The sequence below is a fragment of the Phyllopteryx taeniolatus genome, chromosome 12 (genome assembly GCF_024500385.1).
Source record: "Phyllopteryx taeniolatus isolate TA_2022b chromosome 12, UOR_Ptae_1.2, whole genome shotgun sequence".
Classification (NCBI taxonomy): domain Eukaryota; kingdom Metazoa; phylum Chordata; class Actinopteri; order Syngnathiformes; family Syngnathidae; genus Phyllopteryx; species Phyllopteryx taeniolatus.
Window position 1 is genome coordinate 2,815,970 of NC_084513.1, and position 23,993 is coordinate 2,839,962.

General features: G+C 41.3%; 1 protein-coding gene across 7 annotated transcripts in view; it reads left to right on the plus strand.

Moving 5' to 3' along the window:
- Positions 1-23,993, plus strand: part of armc8 (armadillo repeat containing 8) — a 36,597-nt gene that overhangs the window by 5,639 nt on the left and 6,965 nt on the right. For 5 of the 7 annotated variants that reach the window (XM_061792876.1, XM_061792877.1, XM_061792874.1 and 2 more), the window contains 16 exons: positions 4,395-4,537; positions 4,612-4,709; positions 4,818-4,910; positions 5,005-5,085; positions 9,454-9,529; positions 10,895-10,985; positions 11,061-11,121; positions 11,198-11,398; positions 11,472-11,567; positions 12,439-12,521; positions 14,646-14,727; positions 14,880-14,966; positions 16,553-16,645; positions 16,741-16,890; positions 22,509-22,604; positions 22,695-22,790. In XM_061792876.1, coding sequence (XP_061648860.1) covers positions 4,395-4,537; positions 4,612-4,709; positions 4,818-4,910; positions 5,005-5,085; positions 9,454-9,529; positions 10,895-10,985; positions 11,061-11,121; positions 11,198-11,398; positions 11,472-11,567; positions 12,439-12,521; positions 14,646-14,727; positions 14,880-14,966; positions 16,553-16,645; positions 16,741-16,890; positions 22,509-22,604; positions 22,695-22,790 — 1,627 coding nt within the window. Of the gene's footprint in view, positions 1-4,394; positions 4,538-4,611; positions 4,710-4,817; positions 4,911-5,004; positions 5,086-9,453; positions 9,530-10,894; positions 10,986-11,060; positions 11,122-11,197; positions 11,399-11,471; positions 11,568-12,438; positions 12,522-14,645; positions 14,728-14,879; positions 14,967-16,552; positions 16,646-16,740; positions 16,891-19,903; positions 20,034-22,508; positions 22,605-22,694; positions 22,791-23,993 lie in introns of those variants that run through there. The other 2 variants (XR_009791178.1, XR_009791179.1) reach the window with 2 other exon arrangements.

The following is a 23,993-nucleotide window of genomic DNA, read 5'->3' on the forward strand; positions in this document are numbered from 1 at the left end:
CCATCTTCCATTCCGCTTATCCTCACTAGAGTCGTGGGCGTGCTGGAGCCTATCCCAGCCATCTTTGGGGCGAAAGGCGGGGTACACCCTGAACTGGTCGCCAGCCAATCGCGGGGTACATATAAACCAACCATTCACACTCACATTCACCCCTATGGGCAATTTAAAGTCTTCAATCAACCTACCACACATGTTTTTGGGATGTGGGAGGAAACCGGAGTACCCAGAGAAAACCCACGCAGGCATGTGGAGAACATGCAAACTCCCCACAGGCGGAGCCGGGATCTGAACCCCGGTCCTCAGAACTGTGAGGCGGATGTGCTAACCAATCGTCCACCGTGCTGCCTTTACACAACATCCCAACTTAATTGGAATTGGGGTTTGTACTATTATTTCCAGAACACGTGCATGAACTGTATCTGCTTGTGCGTCGAAGCATTGGGAACATCCATATACAGTCTCCTCCAAAATTATTGGAACGGCAAGGTCAATTCCTTTTTTTTGTTGTAGACTGAAGACATTTGGGTTTCAGATCAAAGATGAATATGAACCAAAAGTACACAATTCCAGCTTTTATTTCATGGCATTTACATCGAGATGTGTAAAACACCTCAAGACGGATCACCTTTTGTTTGAAGCCACCCACTTTTCAAGTGAGCAAAACTATTGGAAAATACATTATTAAATAAACTCAAAGTGAATAACATTGAATATTTGGTAGCGTAACCCTTACTTGCAATAACTGCATCAAGCCTGCGACCCATTGACTTCACCGGACTGTTGCATTCTTCATTTGAAATGCCTTTCCAGGTCTTGACTGCAGCCTCTTTCAGTTCTTGTTTGTTTCTCAGGGTTTCTCCCTTCAGTCTCCTCTTCAACAGGTAAAATGCATGCTCTATTGAGTTAAGGTCCGGTGATTGACTTGGCCAGTCTAAGACCTTCCACTTTTTCCCCTTGATGAAGTCCTTTGTTGTGTTGGCAGTGTGTTTTGGGTCATTGTCTTGTTGCATGATGAAGCTTCTCCCGATTAGTTTGGATGTATTTTTCTGTAAATTTCCAGAAGAATTGGTTTTGTAGCCTTCAGAATTAATTCTGCTGCTACCATCATGAGTTACATCATCACTAAAGACAAGTGAGACCGTTCCAGAAGCAACCATGCAAGCCCAAGCCATAACATCACCTCCACCATGCTTCACAGATGAGCTTGTGTGTGTGTTTTGGATCATAAGCAGATCCTTTCTTTCTCCATGATTTGGGCTTTGCATCACTTTGGTAGAGGTTAATCTTGCTGTCTTCAGTCCATAAAACTTTGTTCCAAAACTTTTGTGGCTCCTCTCCATACTTCTTTGCAAAATCAAATCTGGCTTTCCTATTTGTTTTGCGGATGAGCGGTTTTCATCTTGTGGTATGGCCTGTATATTTCTTCTCTCGAAGTCTTCTTCGAACAGTGGATTGTGATACCTTCACCCCTGCCCTGTGGAGGTTGACACTGATGTGTTTGGGTGTTTCTTCACAGCTCTTACAATGTTTCTCTCATCAACTGCTGTTGATAACCTTGGCCGACCTGTTCGATGTCTGTTGCTCAGTTCACTAGTAGTTTCTTCCTTTATCAGGACATTCCAAATTGTTGACTTGGCTATGCCCAATATTTGTGCAAGAGCGCTGATTGTAATTTTTTCCTCTTCTCTCACCTTCAAAATGGTTTGCTTTTTGCCATAGACAGCTCTCTGGTATTTTGCTTAACAGCAAATGCAGTTTTCACAGGTGAAACACAAAGCCAAAAAAAAGCACTAGCGAATGTTTAAGCAATCTAAAAGGCACCACCTGAGCAAATAGAAACACCCATCAGTCATGCATTCCAATACTTTTGCGCACTTGAAAAGTGGGTGGGTTCAAACAAAAGGTGCTCTGTCCTGAGTTGTTTAACACATCCAGATGTAAATACAATGAAATAAAAGCTGGAATTCGGATCTTTGTCTTATATTCATCTTTTCATCTGAAACACAGATGTCTTCAGTATACAACAAAGAAATTGATCGTACCGTTTTAATACTTTTGGAGGGGACTGGAAAATGTTTTTTATACACACACACACTCACAGTGGGTACGGAAAGTATTCAGACCCCCTTAAATTTCTCACTTTTTTTATATTGCAGCCATTTACTAAAATCATTTGTTAATTTTTCAGTTAAAAAAAAAAATGAAATTGTTGACATTTTTGCAGATTTATTAAAGAAAAACTGAAATATCACATCGCCATAAGTATTCAGACCCTTTGCTCAGTATTTAGTAGAAGCACCCTTTTGAGCTAATGCAGGCATTAGTCTTTTTGGGAATGATGCAGCAAGTTTTCCACACCTGGATTTGGGGATCCTCTGCCATTCCTCCTTGCAGATCCTATCCAGTTCTGTCAGGTTGGATGGTGAATGTTGGTGGGCAGCCATTTTCAGGTCTTTCCAGAGATGCTCAATTGGGTTTAAGTCGGAGCTCTGTCTGGGCCATTCAAAAACAGAAGGTTTTCGTCCAGGATATCCCTGTACCGCATTCATCTTTCCTTTGATTGCAACCAGTCTCCCCGTCCCTGCAGCTGAAAAACACCCACAACATGATGCTGCCACAACCATGCTTCACTGTTGGGACTGTATTGGACAGGTGATGAGCAGTGCCTAGTTTTCTCCACACATGCCACTAAGAATTAAGGCCAACAGTTTCTATCTTGGTCTCAGCAGACCAGAGAATCTTATTTCTCACCATCTTTGAGTCCTTCAGGTGTTTTTTTTTTTTTTTTTTTTTTTTAGCAAACTCCATGATTTCATGTCTTGCACTGAGGAGAGGCTTCCGTCGGGCCACTCTGCCATAAAGCCCCGACTAGTGGAGGGCTGCAGTGATGGTTGACTTTCTAGAACTTTCTCACATGTCCCGACTGCATCTCTGGAGCTCAGCCACAGTGATCTTTGGGTTGTTCTTTACCTCGCTCACCAAGGCTCTTCTCCCCCGATTGCTCAGTTTGGCCGGAAGGAAGGGTTCTGATCGTCCCAAACGTCTTCCATTTAAGGATTATGGAGGCCACTGTGCTCTTAGGAACCTTAAATGCAGCAGAATGTTTTTTTTTTTTTTTTTAACCTTGGCCAGATGCGTGCCTTGCCACAATTCTGTCTCTGAGCTCTTCAGGCAGTTCCTTTGACCTCATGATTCTCATTTGCTCTGACATGCACTATGAGCTGTAATGTCTTATATAGACAGGTGTGTGGCTTTCTGAATCAAGTCCAATCCGTATAATCAAACAGAGCTGGACTCCAATGAAGGTGTAGAACCATCTTAAGGATGATCAGAAGAAATGGACAGCACCAAAGTTAAATATATGAGTGTCACAGCAAAGGGTCTGAATACTTAGGGCTGTGTGATATTTCAGTTTTTCTTTTTTAATAAATCAGCAAAAATGTCAACAATTACGTTTTTTTTCTGTCAATATACAACCCCAAATCCAATGAAGTTGGGATGTTGTGTTAAACATAAATAAAAACAGAATACAATGATTTGCAAATCATGTTCGACCTATATTTAATTGAATACACTACAAAGACAAGATATTTAATGTTCAAACTTATAAACTTTAGTTTATTGTAACTTAGAACTTTATGGCTACAACACGTTCCAAAAAAGTTGGGACAGGGTCATGTTTACCACTGTGTTACATCACCTTTTCTTTTAACAACATTCAATAAATGTTTGGGAACTGAGGACACTAATTGTTGAAGCTTTGTAGGTGGAATTATTTCCCATTCTTGCTTGATGTACAGCTTCAGCTGTTCAACAGTCTGGGGTCTCAGTTGTACACTTCAGAAAACCAATGTCAGTAAATACAGTACGGTGCTACATCCGTAAGTGCAACTTGAAACTCTACTATGCAAAGCAAAAGCCATTTATCAACAACACCCAGAAACGCCGCCGGCTTCTCTGGGCCCGAGCTCATCTAAGATGGACTGATGCAAAGTGGAAAAGTGTTCTGTGGTCTGAAGAGTCCACATTTCAAATTGTTTTTGGAAATTGTGGACGTCTTCTCCTCCGGGCCAAAGAGGAATAGAACCATCCAGACTGTTATGGATGCAAAGTTCAAAACCCAGCATCTGTGATGGTATGGGGCTGTGTTACCCTGTCCCAGCTTTTTTGGAACGTGTTGCAGCCATAAAATTCTAAGTTAATGATTATTTGCTAAAAACAATAAAAACAACACTCTGAACTCCAAAGCATGTTCCCTGAAAAAGGTTCCACTGTTTTTAATTATTGCTCAAAGACGTGGTTGTCTAGTAATCACAAGCAACTTTAGAGCAGTCAAACAGAAGCATTTATATTGAAAGTGTATTTGTGTGTGTGTGCGTGTGTCTCTGTTGCAGGTTACTATACCTTCTGCAGCAGAGCTCCTCCACCCTGGAGCTGAGGACAGAGTGTGCGGTGGTGCTGGGCAGTCTGGCCATGGGTACGGAGAACAATATCAAGTCCCTGGTGGACTGCCACATCATCCCCGCCCTTCTTCAAGGTTAGCACACAAATGCACACTGATGTCGAGGAGCGTCATCATTATCAGTGGGGAACCTTTTTTGTTGCTTGCAGGCCTCTTGTGTCCTGACCTGATTTTCATTGAGGCCTGTCTTCGTTGTCTCAGAACGGTCTTCATCAGTCCCGTCACTCCAGTGCAGCTGCTCTACACTGTAGGCTCACTTCCTACTTTTTTTGTGCTTAACATGTCCCCCGCGCCCCAAAAAAACCCACACATTATTGTAAGTTATTTTTATATATTTTTTTTATATTATCCACAGGATCCCACTGTGATCCCCCATTTAATGTCTCTGCTGAGCCGCTCACACAGGACACAGGAGTACACAACGCAGATCTTCTCCCACTGTTGTAAGGTATTCGTTGGTATTGGCCGACACGCAGTCTTGAGGACTCATGGCGACGATGTTACAGACATTTTGGATTTATGTGTTGATGGTTTATCTTCAGACTCCAGAGCACCAGACAGTTCTGTTTAACCACGGCGCTATTCAGAACATCGCTCCTTTGCTAATATCGCCTTCTTATAAGGTAAGTGGCCATCTTCTGAGATTTCTATTTTGTTTTGTTTTATTTTATTCAAATGTTACTGTTACTCTTCCATTATTCAAGTCCCCATGATGTCTGATACCACCATTTGTAGTGGCAGAAGTCATTACCAAATTAAGCACAATGGAGTTTTAAATCTTCATTCGTATAAACTTGTGATTGATGATACAGGTAAAGTATCACCATGCACTGAAATAATAATATATTTGGGCAATATATAAATGAAATGGTTAATTTATATGCATGTTGATATATTAATATTAACAGTAACATATCATAATGTTTTAAGGCAGTATAAATTGGTATAAAAAAACATAGTTGTAAAATGATTAAATATTATTTTCAAAATGCATTTGCAGGGCTCTACAAAAAACCAGGTCAATAAAAATAAATAAATAAATAAAAGTAGCTAGCTCTTATAGTGAGGGCTCTTAACCGTCTTCCCCTGGGAAAACAACTTATTTTTTAACATTACCACAACCATATGATTGACATACATCTAAACGATTGCATAAGTGTACCACCACCATATAAAAGTATGGTTTATGATTATTCACACTATTTTGCAAATTTACTCGCAAAACAAACCAATTTGCCTATTTAAACTCATACTCCCAAACAGTACATGGATAAGTCTTTACTACTGAAATTATTGCACTTTATTTTAATGATAGTTTTTTTCCCCCTATGCAGTCCTCTTTAAAGGAGTCTGGGCTTTTTAACTTTTTATGTCTGTGGTATAAACATGGTTTGGACTAGGGTTACTTTAAAGGTTGATACAGTGGGTACGGAAAGCATTCAGACCCCCTTAAATTTTTCACTCTTTGCTATATTGCAACCATTTGCTAAAATCATTTAAATTCATTTTTACCCCTCATTAATGTACACACAACACCCCATACTGACAGGAAAAAAAGTGGAATTGTTGACATTTTTGCAGATTTATTAAAAAAGAAAAACTGAAATATCACACAGCCATAAGTATTCAGACCCTTTGCTTAGTATTTAGTAGAAGCACCTTTTTGAGCTAATACAGCCATGAGTCTTTTTGGGAATGATGCAACCAGTTTTTCACACCTGGATTTGGGGATCCTCTGCCATTCCTCCTCTAGTTCTGTCATGTCGCATGGTGAACGTTGGTGGGCAGCCATTTTCAGGTCTTTCCAGAGGTGCTCAATTGGGTTTAAGTCAGGGCTCTGGCTGGGCCATTCAAGAACAGTCACGGAGTTGTTCTGAAGCCAGTCCTTCGTTATTTTAGCTATGTGCTTAGGGTCATTGTCTTGTTAGAAAGTGAACCTTCGGCCCAGTCTGAGGTCCTGAGCACTCTGGAGAAGGTTTTCGTCCAGGATATTCCTGTACTTGGCCGCATCTGTCCTTTCGATTGCAACCAGTCGTCTTCTCCCTGCAGCTGAAAAACACCCCCACAGCATGATGCTGCCACCACCATGCTTCACTGTTGGGACTGTGTTGGACAGGTGATGAGGAGTGCCTGATATTCTGCACACACAGCTGCAGCTGCTCAACAGTCCGGGGTCTCCGTTATCGAATTTTATGCTTCATAATGCGCCACACATTTTCAATGTTCCAAACAGGTGTTTGATGAGCATTCCTCAACTTTCTCAGTCTTTTTTGCCACCTGTCCCAACTTTTTTGGAACGTGTTGTAGCCATAAAGTTCTAAGTTACAATAAACTAAAGTTTATAAGTTTGAACATTAAATATCTTGTCTTTGTAGTGTATTCAATTAAATATAGGTTGAACATGATTTGCAGATTATTGTATTCTGTTCTTATTTATGTTTAACACAACGTCCCAACTTCACTGGAATTGGGGTTGTAGTTCGCGTATAGCACTCGTGTCGTCCCCCAAAACCACACACACGCACGCACACTTGTAATTTTGAGACAATCATACTGACGTCACTCAGTATGATCAACTTTTTGGTTTATTCCCGTGCCAAATGTAACAGTGGCGGCGGGAGGAGTTTTATACATACATACAGCACCTACCTTTACAAGGTCCTGGCTAGCTAGCTAACTTGCGCTCCAGCAGTCCAGATAAGTTGACAGCTCACACTTAATAAATAGGGGGCCAGCGTTAATTTAGGTATGTGGTGGCCACTGTGATGTGCATATGTGGTGCGCGTGTATGCGACAGGTGTGGGAAAATAGCTAGTGTCCCTAACTGAAATAAGCAGTCAATTATGTTGCAGCAGGCAGCCAATCATATTGCAGCTGGTTGCTTTTAACACTAATGGAATTCGAAATAATAATCAAGACTCTCTCTCTCTCTCTCGAGCGTGCAGGAGGAGTAGATTGTGGTGGGAAAAAGGCGACTTTCAACAATTAAAACATGGACTCGCGCAAGTGCAACAAGATAAAATTATCAATCGAGCAAGCTGATAAAAGGTTGCAAATGCGACCGATTTGGTCGCAGTCCCAAGCACTGATTTGTTGAATAAAAATGGACTCTTCTTTAAGATGCCTTTTATCTATAAAAAAAATGCCTGGAACTCTCTGTAGTTGAGTAAATAAACTGTTGCGGAAATATACTTTTTTAAATATCCATAAAATACTTTAACATCTTTAAAAGGGATGGATTTTTTATTTTTTTTCCCAAAGTTTTAGTGCTTGTTTTTTCTTTTGACATGCTTTAAACTCCATCCATCCCTGTACACCAGTGGTGGGCAAACTACGGCCCGCGGGCCACATGCGGCCCCCTTAATCATTTGAATCCGGCCCGGCAAAGATTGGTACAGAATCGCCCACAAAGATTGGTACAGAATCGCCCAAATCATATAAAAATCATGACAATATTCATTTGACCTTGTCCTGTAATGCCAAGTGGTTCCACCGAGTTGTCATGTATTGCCCAGTGGTTCCACCAGGTAGCGCAGTAGGTACAGTGATACATTGACTCGACTTTGTCTCTTCTGTTTTTACTCTGCTACTGCTCTGAACCCTTCTTCAACCATGAGTGGGCCAAAGAAACGAAAATACGACAGTGAGTGCCGAGTGTTTAATATAGAATGGACTACTAAATACTTTGTCACTGAAGTCCCGTCAACGACTGTATGTCTAATTTGTTAAGAAACCATTGCGGTTTTAGAGGAATATAACATCAACCGTCACTTTTCTACCAAGCACGCTGATTATGATAATACCCAGTCAACCCAGGAACTGATGGTTATGACTCAGCGGTTAAAAACTCAAATCAAACTCACAGGCTCCGCAAAACACCTTTATCTGACAAACTGCCACCCAAGTTTTAGTCACACAAGACCCTGAAAAAGCACCACGGGAGCTGCAGATCGACTTGATTGATCTCCAATGTGATACTGTCTTAAAAGAGAAGTTCAACTCTCAAACTGGATGAGTTTTATGCTACATTAAGCGCAGACAAATTTCCAAAAATCCGGAAGATGGCACAGAGGATGCTGGTGGTGTTTGGCTCTACATATGTATGTGAACAGACTCTTAGTGTGATGAATACCAACTAGACATCCTACAGATCCCACTTCAGATGTGTTCTGAGAATTGCCACAACAAAACTAACACCAGACTTTGATGCACTGGCAAAAAAAGTGATCAACAAAACAACACTGTTCCCATTCAAATTAAATCTAGGTATTAACACTACAGTGCCCTTTTTTATTTATTTATTCAAGCATCTGGTCCTGGCTTGGCCCACCTGACAAATTTTAAAAGTCAATGTGGCCCCTGAGCCAAAAGGTTTGCCCACCGCTGCTGTACACCCTGAATTGGTCACCAGCCAATCGCAATGCTTTAAATTTCTTCTAATAATAAAATTATCTTTTGGTGTCATAGGTAATTTTTGGTTTTGGTTAAGCACAGTATTGTGCTAAAGTTCTGCTCACATGTAATGATGAGAACTATAAAATGCTCACAATTTAGGGTCACCTGTCTGTATGACTCACCCCTTCAAGTTTGAGATAAAGTTTGAAGGACTCCTGGAAATGGCTAAAATTACTCCCTGTAAAATGGCCACTTCAGACCAATATGGCACACGTTCTGTGTCTTCATGGGTATGGATTTTTGAGACTTTTTTTTTTTTTTTTTTTTGAGAGTCTACTGATCGGCCGAACAAATTTGATTTCTCAGGGACACTAGCTTTGTGGGGCTCCACTTCAGTAATACCAGAAACCTGCCTGTTAAAGCTAATTGGAATGGAACCCTAACACCTGTATAAGCCCTGCTCTACATTATTTTAATATTTCAAAACGACTGCTGTGAATAGGGTCATTAAAACACATCTTGAATATCATGCTGGCCAAAAGCAGATACAAGCAAACAAATGTAAACCACTGTTAACCTCCATTTTCTCCTCCTAGGTGCGTATGCAGGCATTAAGATGTTTCTCAGTGCTGGCCTATGAGAACACTCAGGTGTCCATGACGCTGGTGAATGGTGAGTCTTTTCAGCTGTTGTCCTCGTTAAGCAGGGTACACACACATACAGACAATTGGGTCAAATTTGACCATTTACCCTCCCTTGCGATCGAAGTCAACAAAGGCCCGTTTCTTTAAATTCTTTGTAAGATTATTGTGGTGTGGAGTGTGTTACGATTGATTTTTTTCCCTCTCTGATTTGCTCGGAAAACAGTGCGCGGACCGACAATCGGAAATGTTACCTGTTCAGTATTCACGATAGCGCATCCTTATGCGCGTTTGGTCAACATAGAGTTCGGCTGAGAGACAGACTGTGACTGCGACTGTGAAATAGTCAATTAGGAAGCAACCGAAGATCACGCTGTTGCTGGACACAAATAGATAAGCAACTGGTTGTCTTTCAGCTCGATGAAAATTACAATGAGAAAAGATACTGCAATCTAGCTATCAGACAAACTAACAGTTAGCGTAAGAATAGCGTCTTCTAGTTCTTTTTCTGCCACTACTCTTTCTTCTTTCTATTTTCCGGCAGTCTGGATGCCCTGTGGCACCATGCTGCCTCTCACTGGTCAGTCTTTGAACTACGACAGACATTGTTATGAGCGTGGTGTGCTGTTTTGGTCATCTCAAGTACAGTGAATCCCCGCATATTCGCGGTTCGGCCTTTGTGAATTCACCTACTTGTAGATTTCTGTTTGTAACCTATCCTCCATTATTTGCTCAAAAAAAACCTTTTTCCATTTTCCATACCGCTTATCCTCACTAGGGTCGCGGGTGCGCTGGAGCCTATCCCAGTTGACTCTGGGTGGGAGGCGGGGTACATCCTGAACTGGTCGCCAGACGATCGCAGGGCGCACATAACTAAATTAACAAAAACATTTTCACTGTTGTCACTGTGCTCAGACCAAAGGAATAAAATTATTACTTTGACGGCATCTTGGTGCCAAGGAACTATGTTTAAGTGAAGCATGGCACTCCATTTAGACAAAAGTAGTGCTTTGCCACCCTCTTGTGGCATCTTGGTGGGAAGGAACTATGTTGAAATGAGTTGGGAGTTTCATTAAGAAAAGAGTAGTGCTTTGCTGCCTTGTGGCATATATATGCAATTATAAAACTTTTTTAGGGAAGGGGCATCAGTTACTTTCAGGTTTTAACTATTCACGGCAGGGCTCTAACCCTATCCCCCGCGACTATCGGGGAACACTGTACATCACTCACTATTATGGGAGCAGTACTAAGCACACACATGGTGATTGTTTTCTGCATCATGTGTGGGGTTCTCTCACATTTTAAAAATTGGTTAAGATGTTAAAAATCTAAGCATGTGTGTAGCTTTCTTTAGCCAGGACTCGTCACGTTGATAAGGTTTTTTGTGTGCTTGCAGTGCTGGTGGACGGCGAGCTGCTCTCTCAGGTATTTATCCGAATGATGCAAAGGGATCAGCCCATTGAAATGCAGCTAACGGCAGCCAAATGGTGAGCGGAGGGAGTGCAAGTTTGATGTTACGTTTCTGCTGGCATCTCTTTTGATACGCGCGCTTTCTGCCACAGTCTCACGTACATGTGTCGAGCAGGCGCCATCAGGACGGATGACAGCTGCGTTGTCCTAAAGGTGGCGTGCTTTTCTTTTTTTTCCGCTGATATGTTTTGAGGTATGTGTGTGACTTCTGCCTTTACTGCGGGTGCAGACGCTACCGTGCCTGGTGCGTATGTGCAGCAAGGAGCACCTTTTGGAGGAGCGGGTGGAGGGAGCCGAGACGCTTGCCTTCCTCATGGAGCCCGATGTGGAGCTGCAGCGGATCGCCAGCACCACTGACCACCTGGTGGCCATGTTGGCAGATTACTTCAAGTATCCCAGCTCTGTGTCAGCCATCGCCGACATCAAGAGGGTGGGTCAGCATCGTTGTCACTTTTGTCTGTATTTTACATGGTATTTTTATTAACTATTCACTGTCTGTGCAGTTGGACCACGACTTGAAGCACGCACACGAGCTGAGGCAAGCGGCTTTCAAACTGTACGCCTCGCTGGGCTCCAATGATGAGGACATCCGCAAGAAGGTGTGTCGTCCGTGCTGTTTTCATACAAAGTAACATATTAAGCGTATTCGTGGTTGAGTGCTTGCAAATTTACCTTTTTGCAAATTTTTGGGCTATCTAATCTCCGATCCTCCTATCCTGAAACATTCAACTATTCGCTGTTTGTGCTCAGGCTAAAGCAATACAAGTATTACTGTGGCGCCATCTTGTGGCATCTTTGCACCAAGAAACTATTTTGTAATGAGTCGAAGAATGTTGACAACAGTAGTGCTTTTCCACCATTTTGTGGCATCTCGGTGCTAATGAACTATGTTGAATTAAGTTGGTTTTAGTCAGACAAAACAAGTTCTTTGGCGGCACGGTGGACGACTGGTTAGAGCGTCAGCCTCACAGTTCTGAGGACCGGGGTTCAATCCCCAGCCCCGCCTGTGTGGAGTTTGCATGTTCTCCCCATGTCTGCGAGGGTTTTCTCCGGGCACTTCGGTTTCCTCCCACATCCCAAAAACATGTGTGGGTGGTTAATTGACAACTGTAAATTGCCCGTAGGTGTGAATGTGAGTGCGAATGTTTGTTTGTTTGTATGTGCCCTGCAATTGGCTGGCGACCAGTTCAGGGTGTACCCCGCCTCCTGCCCGATGATAGCTGGGATGGGCCAGCACGCCCGCGACCCTAGTGAGGAGAAGCTGCTCAGAAAATGGATGGATGGATTGATGAAGTTCTTTGCCTTTATCTTGTGGCATTTATAGGCAATTATAAACCTTTTTAAGGGCTGTCAATTGCCCACGTATTTTCACTCTTTGCAGCAGGGCTCAGTCGCTATTCCCCACGAATAGCAGTGGAACGCTTTATGCATGTGTGTTGACATTCTTAAAGCTTGTGTATCTTTGTCAAGATCACAGAGACGGAAAACATGATGGACAGGATAGTCAGCGGCCTGTCAGAGTCCAGCATTAAAGTTCGCTTGGCAGCCGTCAGGTGAGGTCATTTTGAACTGTTGTGCACATACAGTGGTTTGAAAAAGTGTTTGTCACACTTAAATGGTTCCCATCATCAAACAAATTAGAATTTCAGTCAAAGACAACACAAGTAAACACAAAATGCAGTTTTTAGATGGTTTGTATTATCAAGGGAGGAAAAAAAATCAAAACCTACATGGCCCTGTGTGGAAAAAGTGATTGATCGTCAAAAACTAGACATCATGCCAAGGAACAAATGAGGAGGAAAGTAATTCCTTTTTGAGCTTGGAAAACTGGTGTTAAGTGTTTCATTGTCTATTGTGGCTTGTTTGTTGTTGTTTTTAATTATTAGTTTATTGTTCAAAATAAATATTCAGAACAAAGTAAACCTACTCACCCTTTAAAGATGCCTGACAAATGCAAAATGGAGAGAGAATAGGAAGATGCTGCCACCTAGTGTGTTTTGCTTGTATTTCTGGAAAAATAGGTGTTGGTTGGCCCATTTTCAGGTTTGTGGTGTGTATTTTGTTCCCCCTTTGCTGTCACTTTGTACTTTTTTCTGGGGTGGCATCACAAAAAAGCATCCATAGCCGTGGTCAGGGTTGACGTTGCCCGTTCGCCACCTCGTCAAAGGCTAATTAAAACATAATTTTGCAAAGCAAATATTCGCGTATGGGGAAGGCAAGACCCGATGCAGCTTGGCGCCAAATTGAAACATGCGTATTTATTTTTATTTATTACGTACGTTTGATGTGTCTGGGCAATGTGTCCTGCAATTCCCATTAGTTCTCCCAGCTAGCTGGCTGCCTTCTTCATCAATGCACGAGCCACTTATCCCACTTTGGTTGTCATGCTGAGCGGCGGTGCAGACTCGAACCAGGGCCGTACGTAGCTAATTATTTGGGGGCCCAAGCCAAACATAGTCACGCCCCCCTTATGTTATTTACACCACTTTGTCCTGCTTTTGAAATCTGTTACAATTGTCTGACAAAGTTGGATTACTAATATTTACCACTAAAGATTTTGAATATTCGACTAAAAAGTTTGAATTTGAAAAAGTACTATATGGAGTCCTTAAGATCCTTCTTGAGGATTATCAAATAAGTGAATCACTTTAACACTTTTATTGTAATGAAAGAACATGAATTTACATTTAATATAGTTTCCCATTTCAGCTGCTTTTATACTCTAATTTCGGTTATGAAAGTGGCACTCCACTTTATCTCTATAATTGGCTGACACTGACAGCAGTGCTACTGACAAGCGCATCATGTTACATTTATTACAAGGCATGACGTTAAAACATCTGTAACTGAAGCTGTACATCAAGCAAGAATGGGAAAGAATGCCACATACAAAGCTTCAACAAGGGTTATGCTGTTAAAAGAAACGTTGATGTAACACCAGTGGTAAACATGACCCTGTCCCAGCTTTTTTGGAATGTGTTGCAGCCATAAGATTCTACGTTAATGATTATTTGCTAAAAACAATCAGTTTATCAGTTTGAACATTAAATATCTTGTCTTTTTAGTGTATGCAATTAAATATAGGTTGAATAGGATTTGCAAATCATTGTATTCTGGTTTTATTTGTTTAACACAATATCCCAACTTCATTGGAATTGGGCTTGCATTTCTTGTTTAGTGAATAATGCTAAAGATAACAAAGTTCCTCCCGAAAAATCGCATGCTACATTTCTATCGCAATATTTGTTTAAAAGTAACAATGAAACCTTTGCAATTAAGTTTTTTTTCTTCCCCCATATCATTCAGCCCGACTTCTGATTGATGACTAGGTAGTTTTAATTAGGCCCACATCATTCAATCTTATTGGCTTCCCTGTGATGAGGACTGGTTAAGTGTGGCTCTAGGTTTAGCCACATAGGAGATTTTTATACTCTTTAGCCACACCCTGGCTAGAGGTTTTATGACCATTGCCAACCCTGGGCGGTGGTTTGCACTTGAAAACTTGTTTGATTGAATTCTAAATTGTATCACTTATGGGTGCACTCGACTAAGGTAGTCCCACTGTATTGTGTCCAGTGAAAGAATGTGCTTTATGTTGGAGGTGATGTAATGACAAAATGACTGGCTTTTGTGTGAAATGCTTACTCTACCTTTACTGTGTCATGTGCTTGTTCCAGATGTCTTCATAGTCTTTCACGGTCGGTGCAGCAGCTGAGGACCAGCTTCCACGACCACGCCGTGTGGAAACCTCTCATGAAGGTTAGCGGAAGCAAATGTTTCTAATGAATAAGAAAATGGAAAATAATGTACCTCAATTTGTCCTGCAGTGAAGAAATTACAGGGAATTAAACTGATACTTTATAACTTAGCGCTTTTTCCCCCCCCTGCTGGTTGTGCTTGTTTTGATACAGCTGTTGCAAAATGCCCCTGATGAAGTCTTGGTCATGGCGTCTTCCACACTATGCAACCTCCTGCTGGAGTTCTCACCCAGTAAAGAGGTAGAAACAAACATACACACCTTTTACTTTTCAAAACTATTTTAAGAATCAGAATCATCTTTATTTCCAAAGTATGTCAAAAAACACACAAGGGATTTGTCTCCGGTAGTTGGAGCCGCTCAAGTATGACAACAGACAGCCATTTGACAGAAAATACCTTTGAGACATAAAAACAGTACGGAGAGTCACTGAGCAATGAAAGATCCTGAAAATTCACCACATTGATTCAGCTTTTATTCGCCAGTACCTTATTTACAATACTCAGCCCAGTGGGATATTGCAGAAACTGGGTGCGCGTTACCACAGCGGCGCGGCTTCCTCCCCATCAGATAAATAGATGTCAGTGCCAGCGTCTGGTGTGATGTATAAAATACTTGTCGGAGCGCGACAAAGAAGTACGTGAAGGGTGTTTAATTTCTCCCTCGGTCCCAGCATTGTGGAAAGCCCTTACACACAGGCACCACTCCTCCTCTGTCAAAACTGATCCTTGGTGAGATAAAATGTGTGTATAAAATATTTAAAAATGTTTTTTTGAATATAATTAATGGAAATTTTAGAATTGTTAATTTACCATTTCATTGATAGAATAAATATAAATATTGTGTATTTACAATAACTCAATTAACATGTTATCTAATGAGATAAATAATTTTTAAAATTAAATGCATCTTAATAGTGATGGGCGAGTACCAATACCAGGTGTCAGTATCGGGCTGATATTGGGCCTTATCTCAAGGTATCGGGTACTCGTGAAGGTCGCCAATACCAGTCATTGATACTTAAAGCAAAATCATTGAGTTAGTCTTTATCGCCAGTAGTCGGCACTGAACTGCGGCGGTTTGACACAGCGTGAATGATCACGTGTGTCAGAAAGAAACAAGGGTGTTTGTTCACAATCATCTGTCACTGTGTTAATTGAAACTATGTATCAAAAGTACTAGGGGTATTGGTACTACTAGTATCTGGTTAAAACAAAAACAAAAAAAAAGGTATTGAACATCTCAAGGGAAAAAAAACTATTATAGTACTCTTGATTTGTAAAGACTAGGTGGGCTGGGTTAAAGAATGGAATGGGCTGTATGTGGCCTGTGGGCCAGACTTTGCCCACTCTCGATTTATACAGAACACCAAAGAGGGAAAATGAATGTTTTCATGTGGATTTATGGATTAATAAGAAATTAAGAAACTTTTATTATTATTATTATTTTTTTTAAATGGCCACAAATCTTGTGTAAAATAAATAAATAAATAAATGTATTACATCCAAACCAACTCAATCTTATCAAAATCCACACCCTGAATTTTCACAATGGGATAAAACATAAGCTGAAAGAAATAGTGCTGGGGCAGTGACCCAACAGATGCAGCAAATGGAGCTGTGGTGAAAAAAAGCTTGCTCTTTGACAGTTGGCAGCCATTTTGTAGTGGACATTGCCGCCACCTACTAGACTGGTGTGAAACCAGCATGCTGTGATTTGTTTTTCTGTTGTTGTTGTTCCAGTTTTCAGCCATGGCATATGTGAGTGCTTCACTGAGAAAAAAAATCATGTTAAATATCTGTGTTGTGCGTGCATGCGTGCGTGCAGCCCATCCTCGAATCAGGAGTGATAGAACTGCTATGTAGTCTGACCCAGAGTGAGAGTCCTGCACTTCGGGTCAACGGAATCTGGGCCCTAATGGTGAGAAACGTCTTCTCTGGACATGCTCCAACCCCAAATCACTGGAGACAGTTTTGCTCACTGTACGATGCCTGTTTTTGTACTCGTGTACACAGAACATGGCCTTCCAGGCAGACCAGAAGGTGAAGGTGGAGATTGTTCAATGTTTGGGTACAGAGCAACTCTTTCGCTTACTCTCTGACCCCGACGCCAACGTGCTGATGAAGACGCTCGGTTTGCTGCGGAATCTCCTGTCAACACGCCCTGTGAGAATGCACGCATACACACACACACACACACACACACACACGCAAGACAGCACTAATGATTTGTTGACCCATTATCACCTAACTGTGTCATATTTAATATGATGAGTTCTTCATAATAATTTGGCCCTGAAGAAAGATTTACAGCACTCGAATGTGAGACAGAATATTAGGAACGCCTCCCAGTGTTAACTACACCTAAATAAGTCAAAATTTGGGGCTTTGAATTTGTATAAGGGAGTGAGTATTTAGAATTGATAGAGTTCAGAGCATTTCAAACTCTCAAAAGATAAGAAAAATGTAAAGGTGCAGTGTACATAGTCACTAAATGCATATGTACTGCATTCTGTCAAATAGTGGCTGTGGGTATTTGTTTACTGAACTGCAGTGTCAAACAGAAGTGTTTATTTTTGTTTGTTTGTTTTTCCCAGAGAGCAGGCCTTATTTGTCTTAATAAATTTGAGTCATAACATTAAATATTTGCTGTCATAATTTTTCAAAAATATTTGTTATTACAGCACAAGATTAATGAATATATTTTGTTTTGAAATTATATGATGTGTAAATAGGTTTCTTTGATCCCTTCAAAGGCGACATTTAATTGCAAGAGGTTTTTTTCTTTTAAAAAAATGTTGCGATTGCAATTTGGCATGCGACTTTTCGGGAGGAAGTTTATCTTCAGCATTATTTACTAAACATAAGAAATAAATGATTCGGTTGTATGACCCACACAACATTGGATACAGCCAACAAATAACAGGCATAAATGGTATGATGAATTGATATGAAAAACAAATCTTTATTTTTCTATTGAATTGTAAAAAGATAAACCTTTCATCGCGGTATAATGACTTATTGATTTAACTTCATGGCTTGTAAAAATGTAATACTGCATAATGACGCTCTTGTTAGTAGCAGTAGCACTACTGTCAGTGTCAGCTGAGTATAGAGATAAAGTGGAGTGACATGAGTGACACTTTTTATCACCAAGATGCGAGTATAAAAGCGGTTGAAATGGGAAACTATATTAAATGTAAATTAATCTTCTTTAATTACAGTAAAAGTGTTCAATTGATTCACTTATTTGGTAATTCGCAAGAAGAATCTTAAGGGTTTTATGTAGAATTTTCTCAAATTCAAACTTTTTTGTTGAAGATAAACATGAATATTCTAGATCTTTGGTGGTAAATATTAGTCGGCTAACTTTAGCTGTAACCGATTTCAAAAGCAGGACAAAGTAATAAAAATTACTTAAGGGGGGTGAGGGGGTTGACTATGTTTGCCTTGGGCCCCGAAATGACTAGCTACGTATCGCCCTGGTTCACGCCGCTGCTTGGCATGACAACCAAAGAGAGAATAGCGGCTCGTGGATGGATGAAGAAGGCAGGTAACTAGCCGCGGGAACTATTTGCAGGACACATTGACTCGCGACACCTCAAATGTACTTCACGGTAATAAACGTGCAGCAGAATGAGTGTGCTATCTTTTATCAGGAAGCACCCTTTGAATTTGGATGCAAGCAATTTTGCTTCGCCAGCGTGGTGAACGTGAGCAATATTTGCTTCGCCATATTTTGTTTCAATTAGCCATTGGCGAGGTGGCGGACGGGCAGCACGAACCCTGTGATTGGGTATAAAAGGAGCATCCCCGAAAGGCTTAGTTGTTCCCCACTTTAAGGATTTTGTCATCAATGGTCCAGACTATCATCAAAAGATTCAGAGAATCTGGAGAAATTTCTGCACAAGGCTGAAAACCAACATTGAATGCCCGTGACCTCCGACCCCTCAGGCGGCACTGCATTAAAAACCTTCACACAATATCCTTGTGTGAAGGATATTGGCGGCTTGGCCTTGTTCCATGGACTGATGAATGATGAAGCCTCCTCTCAAGGCGAAACGTCTTCTAAGACAACTCGGACAGTCCAGTTGTGATCGATTCAATGCGCTAAGAATTTGTAGCGTATTCAATTGAATATAGGGTGAAAAGGATTTTCAAATCAGGTTTCTGTTTTTATTTGCAATTTAAAGAATGTTTCATCTTCTTTGCCATTGTTTTTTTTTTTTTTTTTGGGAGAGGTAGAAGACAAACAACTGAGGTAATGTTCGTTGCACAAGTGTGCACACCCTCTTATAACTGGGAATATGGCTTTTTTCAGAATTAAGCAATCTCTTTCAAACTCGTTAAATGGTGGTCAGCATACACCTTCTACCATTTAAAGTGCCTCTGATAACATTGTCATCATCAAGTGGAGCAAATATGGCCCAACAGTGACATAACCAAGAAGTAGAGGTCCTGATGAAAAGTCAATAAGAAAACTGGTCACGGGTGCTGCCAAGAGTGCGGCAGCAACATTGAAGGAGCTGCAGGAATTTCTGCCAAGTACTGGCTTATTAGTACATGTGACAACAGACTCCCGTCTTCTTCATATGTCTGGGCTGTGGGCTTAGCAAAACGGAAGCCTTGTCTTATAAAATAAATAAATAACGCACACTTGTGGGCCAATGAAACCAAGGTTGAACATTTTGGCCTTAATTTTAATACAGCAGAACCTCAATAAAACAGACCCCAATATAGCTGGTATCGGATAAAACAGCCCATCGGTAGTGAACGATGTGTTCAAAAATAGTTTCCATTTGTCACTTAAAATGGCCTTGACAAAGTCTGTTGGTTCCAGAACTGGTTGCTGTTGTTTAGTGGCGCTGTGACGCAATGCAGGTATAGAATGGGACTGATGTATTTCCAGGTCACAGATGTACAAAAAAAAAAAAAACATTAAAAAAATAAAATAGATCCAATTCCAAAGATGTGCCTCCCGTGCCTACATGGAGGTCATGTTGAATGTGGAACATTGCCGTGGCGGCCATGTCAGATGGTTCTATCGATTGTCTATTGTGCGTAGAGCTCTGGCAGACAGAGTGGTGTTAACTCTGAGGAATACAAAACACAAGTCTTTGGAGTCTGGAACAATGCTATTATTGGTACAGTATCAGTTTTTTTGTTTTTTTTTGTCAAGCTGTTCACCTTTGGCAACGGCTTTGGAACTAGGAAGCGCACACATTCTTCGCGGCTCATGAAAGCAACTCGCCTATGATGAGTACTTTACGTCAACAATGTCACCATGACCAAGCGTGGACACTGGCGTGGTAAGTTTGGATAATATTGAACTTTCAAACACAATTTTTTTTTCATTTTATTTGTATTATTATTATTTATTGATTTACAATGAATTTGTATTGGGTGGCACGGTAAACGACCGGTTAGCACATCTGCCTCACAGTTCTGAGGACCTGGGTTCAAATCTGGCCTTGCCTGTGTGGAGTTTGCATGTCCTCCTTGTGCCTGTGTGAGTTTTCTCCGGGCACTCTAGTTTCCTCCCACATACCAAAAACATGCATCGTAGGTTAATTGGTGCCTCCAAATTGCCCGTAGGTGTGAATGTGAGTGCGAATGGTTGTTTTTTTTTATATGTGCCCTCCGATTGGCTGGCGACCAGTTAAGGGTGTACTGCGCCGCTCGCTCAAAGATAGATGGGATATGCTCCAGCACGCCCGCGACCCTAGTGAGGATAAGCGGTACAGAAAATGGATGGATGGATAGATGGAACTTTGTACTGTACTAGGCGTTTTAGGCCACGAAAAAAAAAGCATAATTTTGTACTGTACAGTAATATGGGTGCATATGGCCACCAAAAAAAATGCCTCATTGGAAAGGACAAACGGCTATATCGGACGACCCCCGCCCCTATTAGTCTGTTCTATCGAGGTTCCACTGTTGGTACAGTCCCACTAGAAAGTATTCACACCCCTTAAACGTTTTCCACATTTTGCTATGTTACAGACTTATTCTAAAGCTGATTTGAGTATAGTTTTCTTTAAAAATATCAAAATGACAAAATACAAACACATTGTCAGATATTTGTGTCAATTTATAAAAACTGTAAACATTCAAACATAATAGGTGCATAAGGATTCACACCCTTTCCTAAGACACTCAAACTTAAGCTCAGGTGCGTCTGATTTCCACCGATCATCCTTGAGATGCTTCTACAACTTGAATGGAGTCCACCTGTGGTGAATTCAGTTGCTTGAACATCATTTGGAATGGCACACACCTGTCTATATAAGTTCTCATAGTTGGCATTGCGTATCAGAGCAGAAACCAAGCACTGAAGTCTAAGGAACTCAAATCTGGGATACAAAAGAATTTCACCAGCATCGAAGGTCCAGAAAAGCACGGGGGTCTCGATTATTCGGTAATGGAAGAATTTTGGAACCGCCAGAAACCTTTCTAGATCTGGCCGTCTGACTGAGCTGAGTAACTGGGGAAGAAGGGCCTTGGTCAGAGAGGTGAACAAGAACCCAATGGTCACTAAGGTGGAGCTCCAGAACCATCCAGAAGGTCATCCATTGCTAATGAACTCCACCAATCAGGCCTTTATGGTAGAGTGGCCAGACGGAAGCCACTTCTCACTAAAAGGCACATGGCAGCCTGCTTGGAGTTTGCCAGAAGGCACCTTAAGGATTCTCAGACTTTCAGAAACAAAATTCTCTGGTCTGATGAAACCGAAATAGAACTTTTTTGCCTAAATTGCAAGTGTCATATCTGGAGAAGAGGAGGCACTGCTCATCACCTGGCTAACACCATCCCTACTGTGAAGCATGGTGGTGGCAGCATCATGCTGTGTGGGGCTGCAGGAACTGGATGACTAGTCCGCATAGAGGGTAAGATGACAGCTGCCAAATATAGAGAAATTCTTTGAGAACTTACTCCATAATGCTCTGGAACTCAGACTAGGGCGTCAATTCACCTTCCAACACGACAATGACGCAAAGCACACAGCCAAGATAACAAAGGAGTGGCTTCAGGAGAAGCCTGTGAATGTCCTTGAGTGGCCCAGCCAGAGCCCAAACTTGAATCTAGTCGCACATCTCTGGAAAGACCAAAAAATGGTTGTTCACCAACGCTGCCCATCCAACCTGACTGACCTTGAGAAGATCTTCAGGGGAGAAAATGCCCCAAAACAGCCAAGCTCATAGAGATACCCAAGAAGACTTGAGGCTGTGATTGCTGCCAAAGGTGCTCCGGCAAAATATTAAGCCAAGGGTGTGAATACTTACAGGATCCTATGAGAAAGCAAAAACAAAAATGCCAGGATAAGCTTACAACAACAACTCAACTTTATTTGGGGTTAACCAGAGGCACTTTCAAAGGTGGTAGTTGTGTGCTGATTCCTATTCAATGTGAGTTTGAGTGCGACTGGTTTATGCTGAACACAGCCACATCCCCAGTTATAGGAGAGAGTGCACACTTGTGCCACCACCGCACCTTCAAAATGGTGGGAAAAGTTTTGAAACGATTTGTCTTCGTCCGATATTCACTAAAACCTGGCATTTGAACAGGTGTGTGTAGAGTTTATATCCACTGTATGTGGACAACGCACCTGGTAATTAATTGAAGAGTGAAAGCCACTATTTGAGGAAGTGCACAACCAACTTGTTTAAAAGCAGAACGCCCCAAAATCATTATCAATTTCAACAAAGTGGTAGTTATTACATTTCTGAGTGTCATGCAAGTCAAAGCCAGCATGTTGCATCACCAGCATGTTTCTTTGTTGTCAGCACATCGACCAGATCATGAGTTCTCATGGGAAGCAGATCATGCAGGCCGTCACGCTCATCCTGGAGGCCGAGCACAGCGTGGAGGTCAAAGAGCAGGTGAGAAGAGCCAGACTGTTGCTTGATTATGGGATGTCTGCTCCACTGTTTCGTGTGACTGACTTTTATTTCAACCGTATCATTGAACAGACACTGTGCATTCTTGCTAACATCGCTGACGGCAACACGGCCAAGGAGCTCATCATGACCAATGACGACATGCTGCAGAAAATCAAATACTACATGGTAGGCCTACTGCTATGCATCGTCATTGTACTAATGAAAGCTGAGGACCACTTGAATGGGCCCGGACTCCCTTGTGGTACGCCAATGAATCATTGGCCAAGTACAGTTCAGTTGTATTGAACTTCCAGTACATTTGCATGTAATCTTTAAGAAGTTTGTTTTAAATATTTACTTAAGTACAATTTTGATTTACCGTTTATGTGGAATATATTCTAATTAAATCATTACTTAGGCACAGTTTTTTTCCTAAAACTGAAATCTTATAACATTTTGACCTTATTCACATAAAATTACAAATTGTTCATGTAATATGACAACTTTATTGTTTCATTTTTATTTTTCCCGTCATGATTTATTTTGCATTTCTTGTACTGTTCGGTCTTCCATCATTTTTGTTTTTCTTGTAATATTTTGTCTTAATTCTTGTAAATCTTGGGGTTTTGTTTTTCCCATAGTTTCACAACTTTGTCATTAGTTTTTTTCTCATGACTTTTCACATAAAATTTTGACTTTATTCTTGGAAAATGATTTTTTTTGTAATCTTACAACTTTATGAATAAAACATCTGTCTCGTTTTTGATAAATATTTAGGACTACTACCCTCTTGTATTTTAATGTTGGTCATTATAGTGGTACTTGGAGAGACTATTTTTTGGGCAGTGATACTTGGTGTAAAAACATTTGAGAACCACTGTATTAGACCCTTTAGGTATGAATGTGAGTGCGAATGGTTGTTTTTTTTTATATGTGCCCTGCAATTGGCTGGCGACCGGTTCAGGGTGTACCCCGCCGATTGATTGGCGACCGGTTCAAGGTGTACCCCACCACTTGCCCTGAAGATAGCTGGGATAGGATCCAGATCTGATTGGTGTGATCGGTATTGTTTAGTTTATTTTTAGCCTTGTCATGTGTCTTGTGGCGTAGTACTGTGACTATCTGACGGCCAAGAATTATTTATTTTTTTGTCGTCGGTGAAAAAACACTTTGTCTGTGTGGGACTATTTTGGGATGTCTCAGACAAACAACACGCAAGTTATTTGAAGTCTGTGCACAACTACGTCGTGGGGAACGTCATCTAAATGCTTCAACACAGCAAATTTGATCGGGCCCGTGTAGAATGTACACAAGGAGGTGCGTGCGGAGTGCGGGGTGGGTGGGAGGTGGTCAAACTGACAACACCCATCCATATAGCCGAGACAGTGA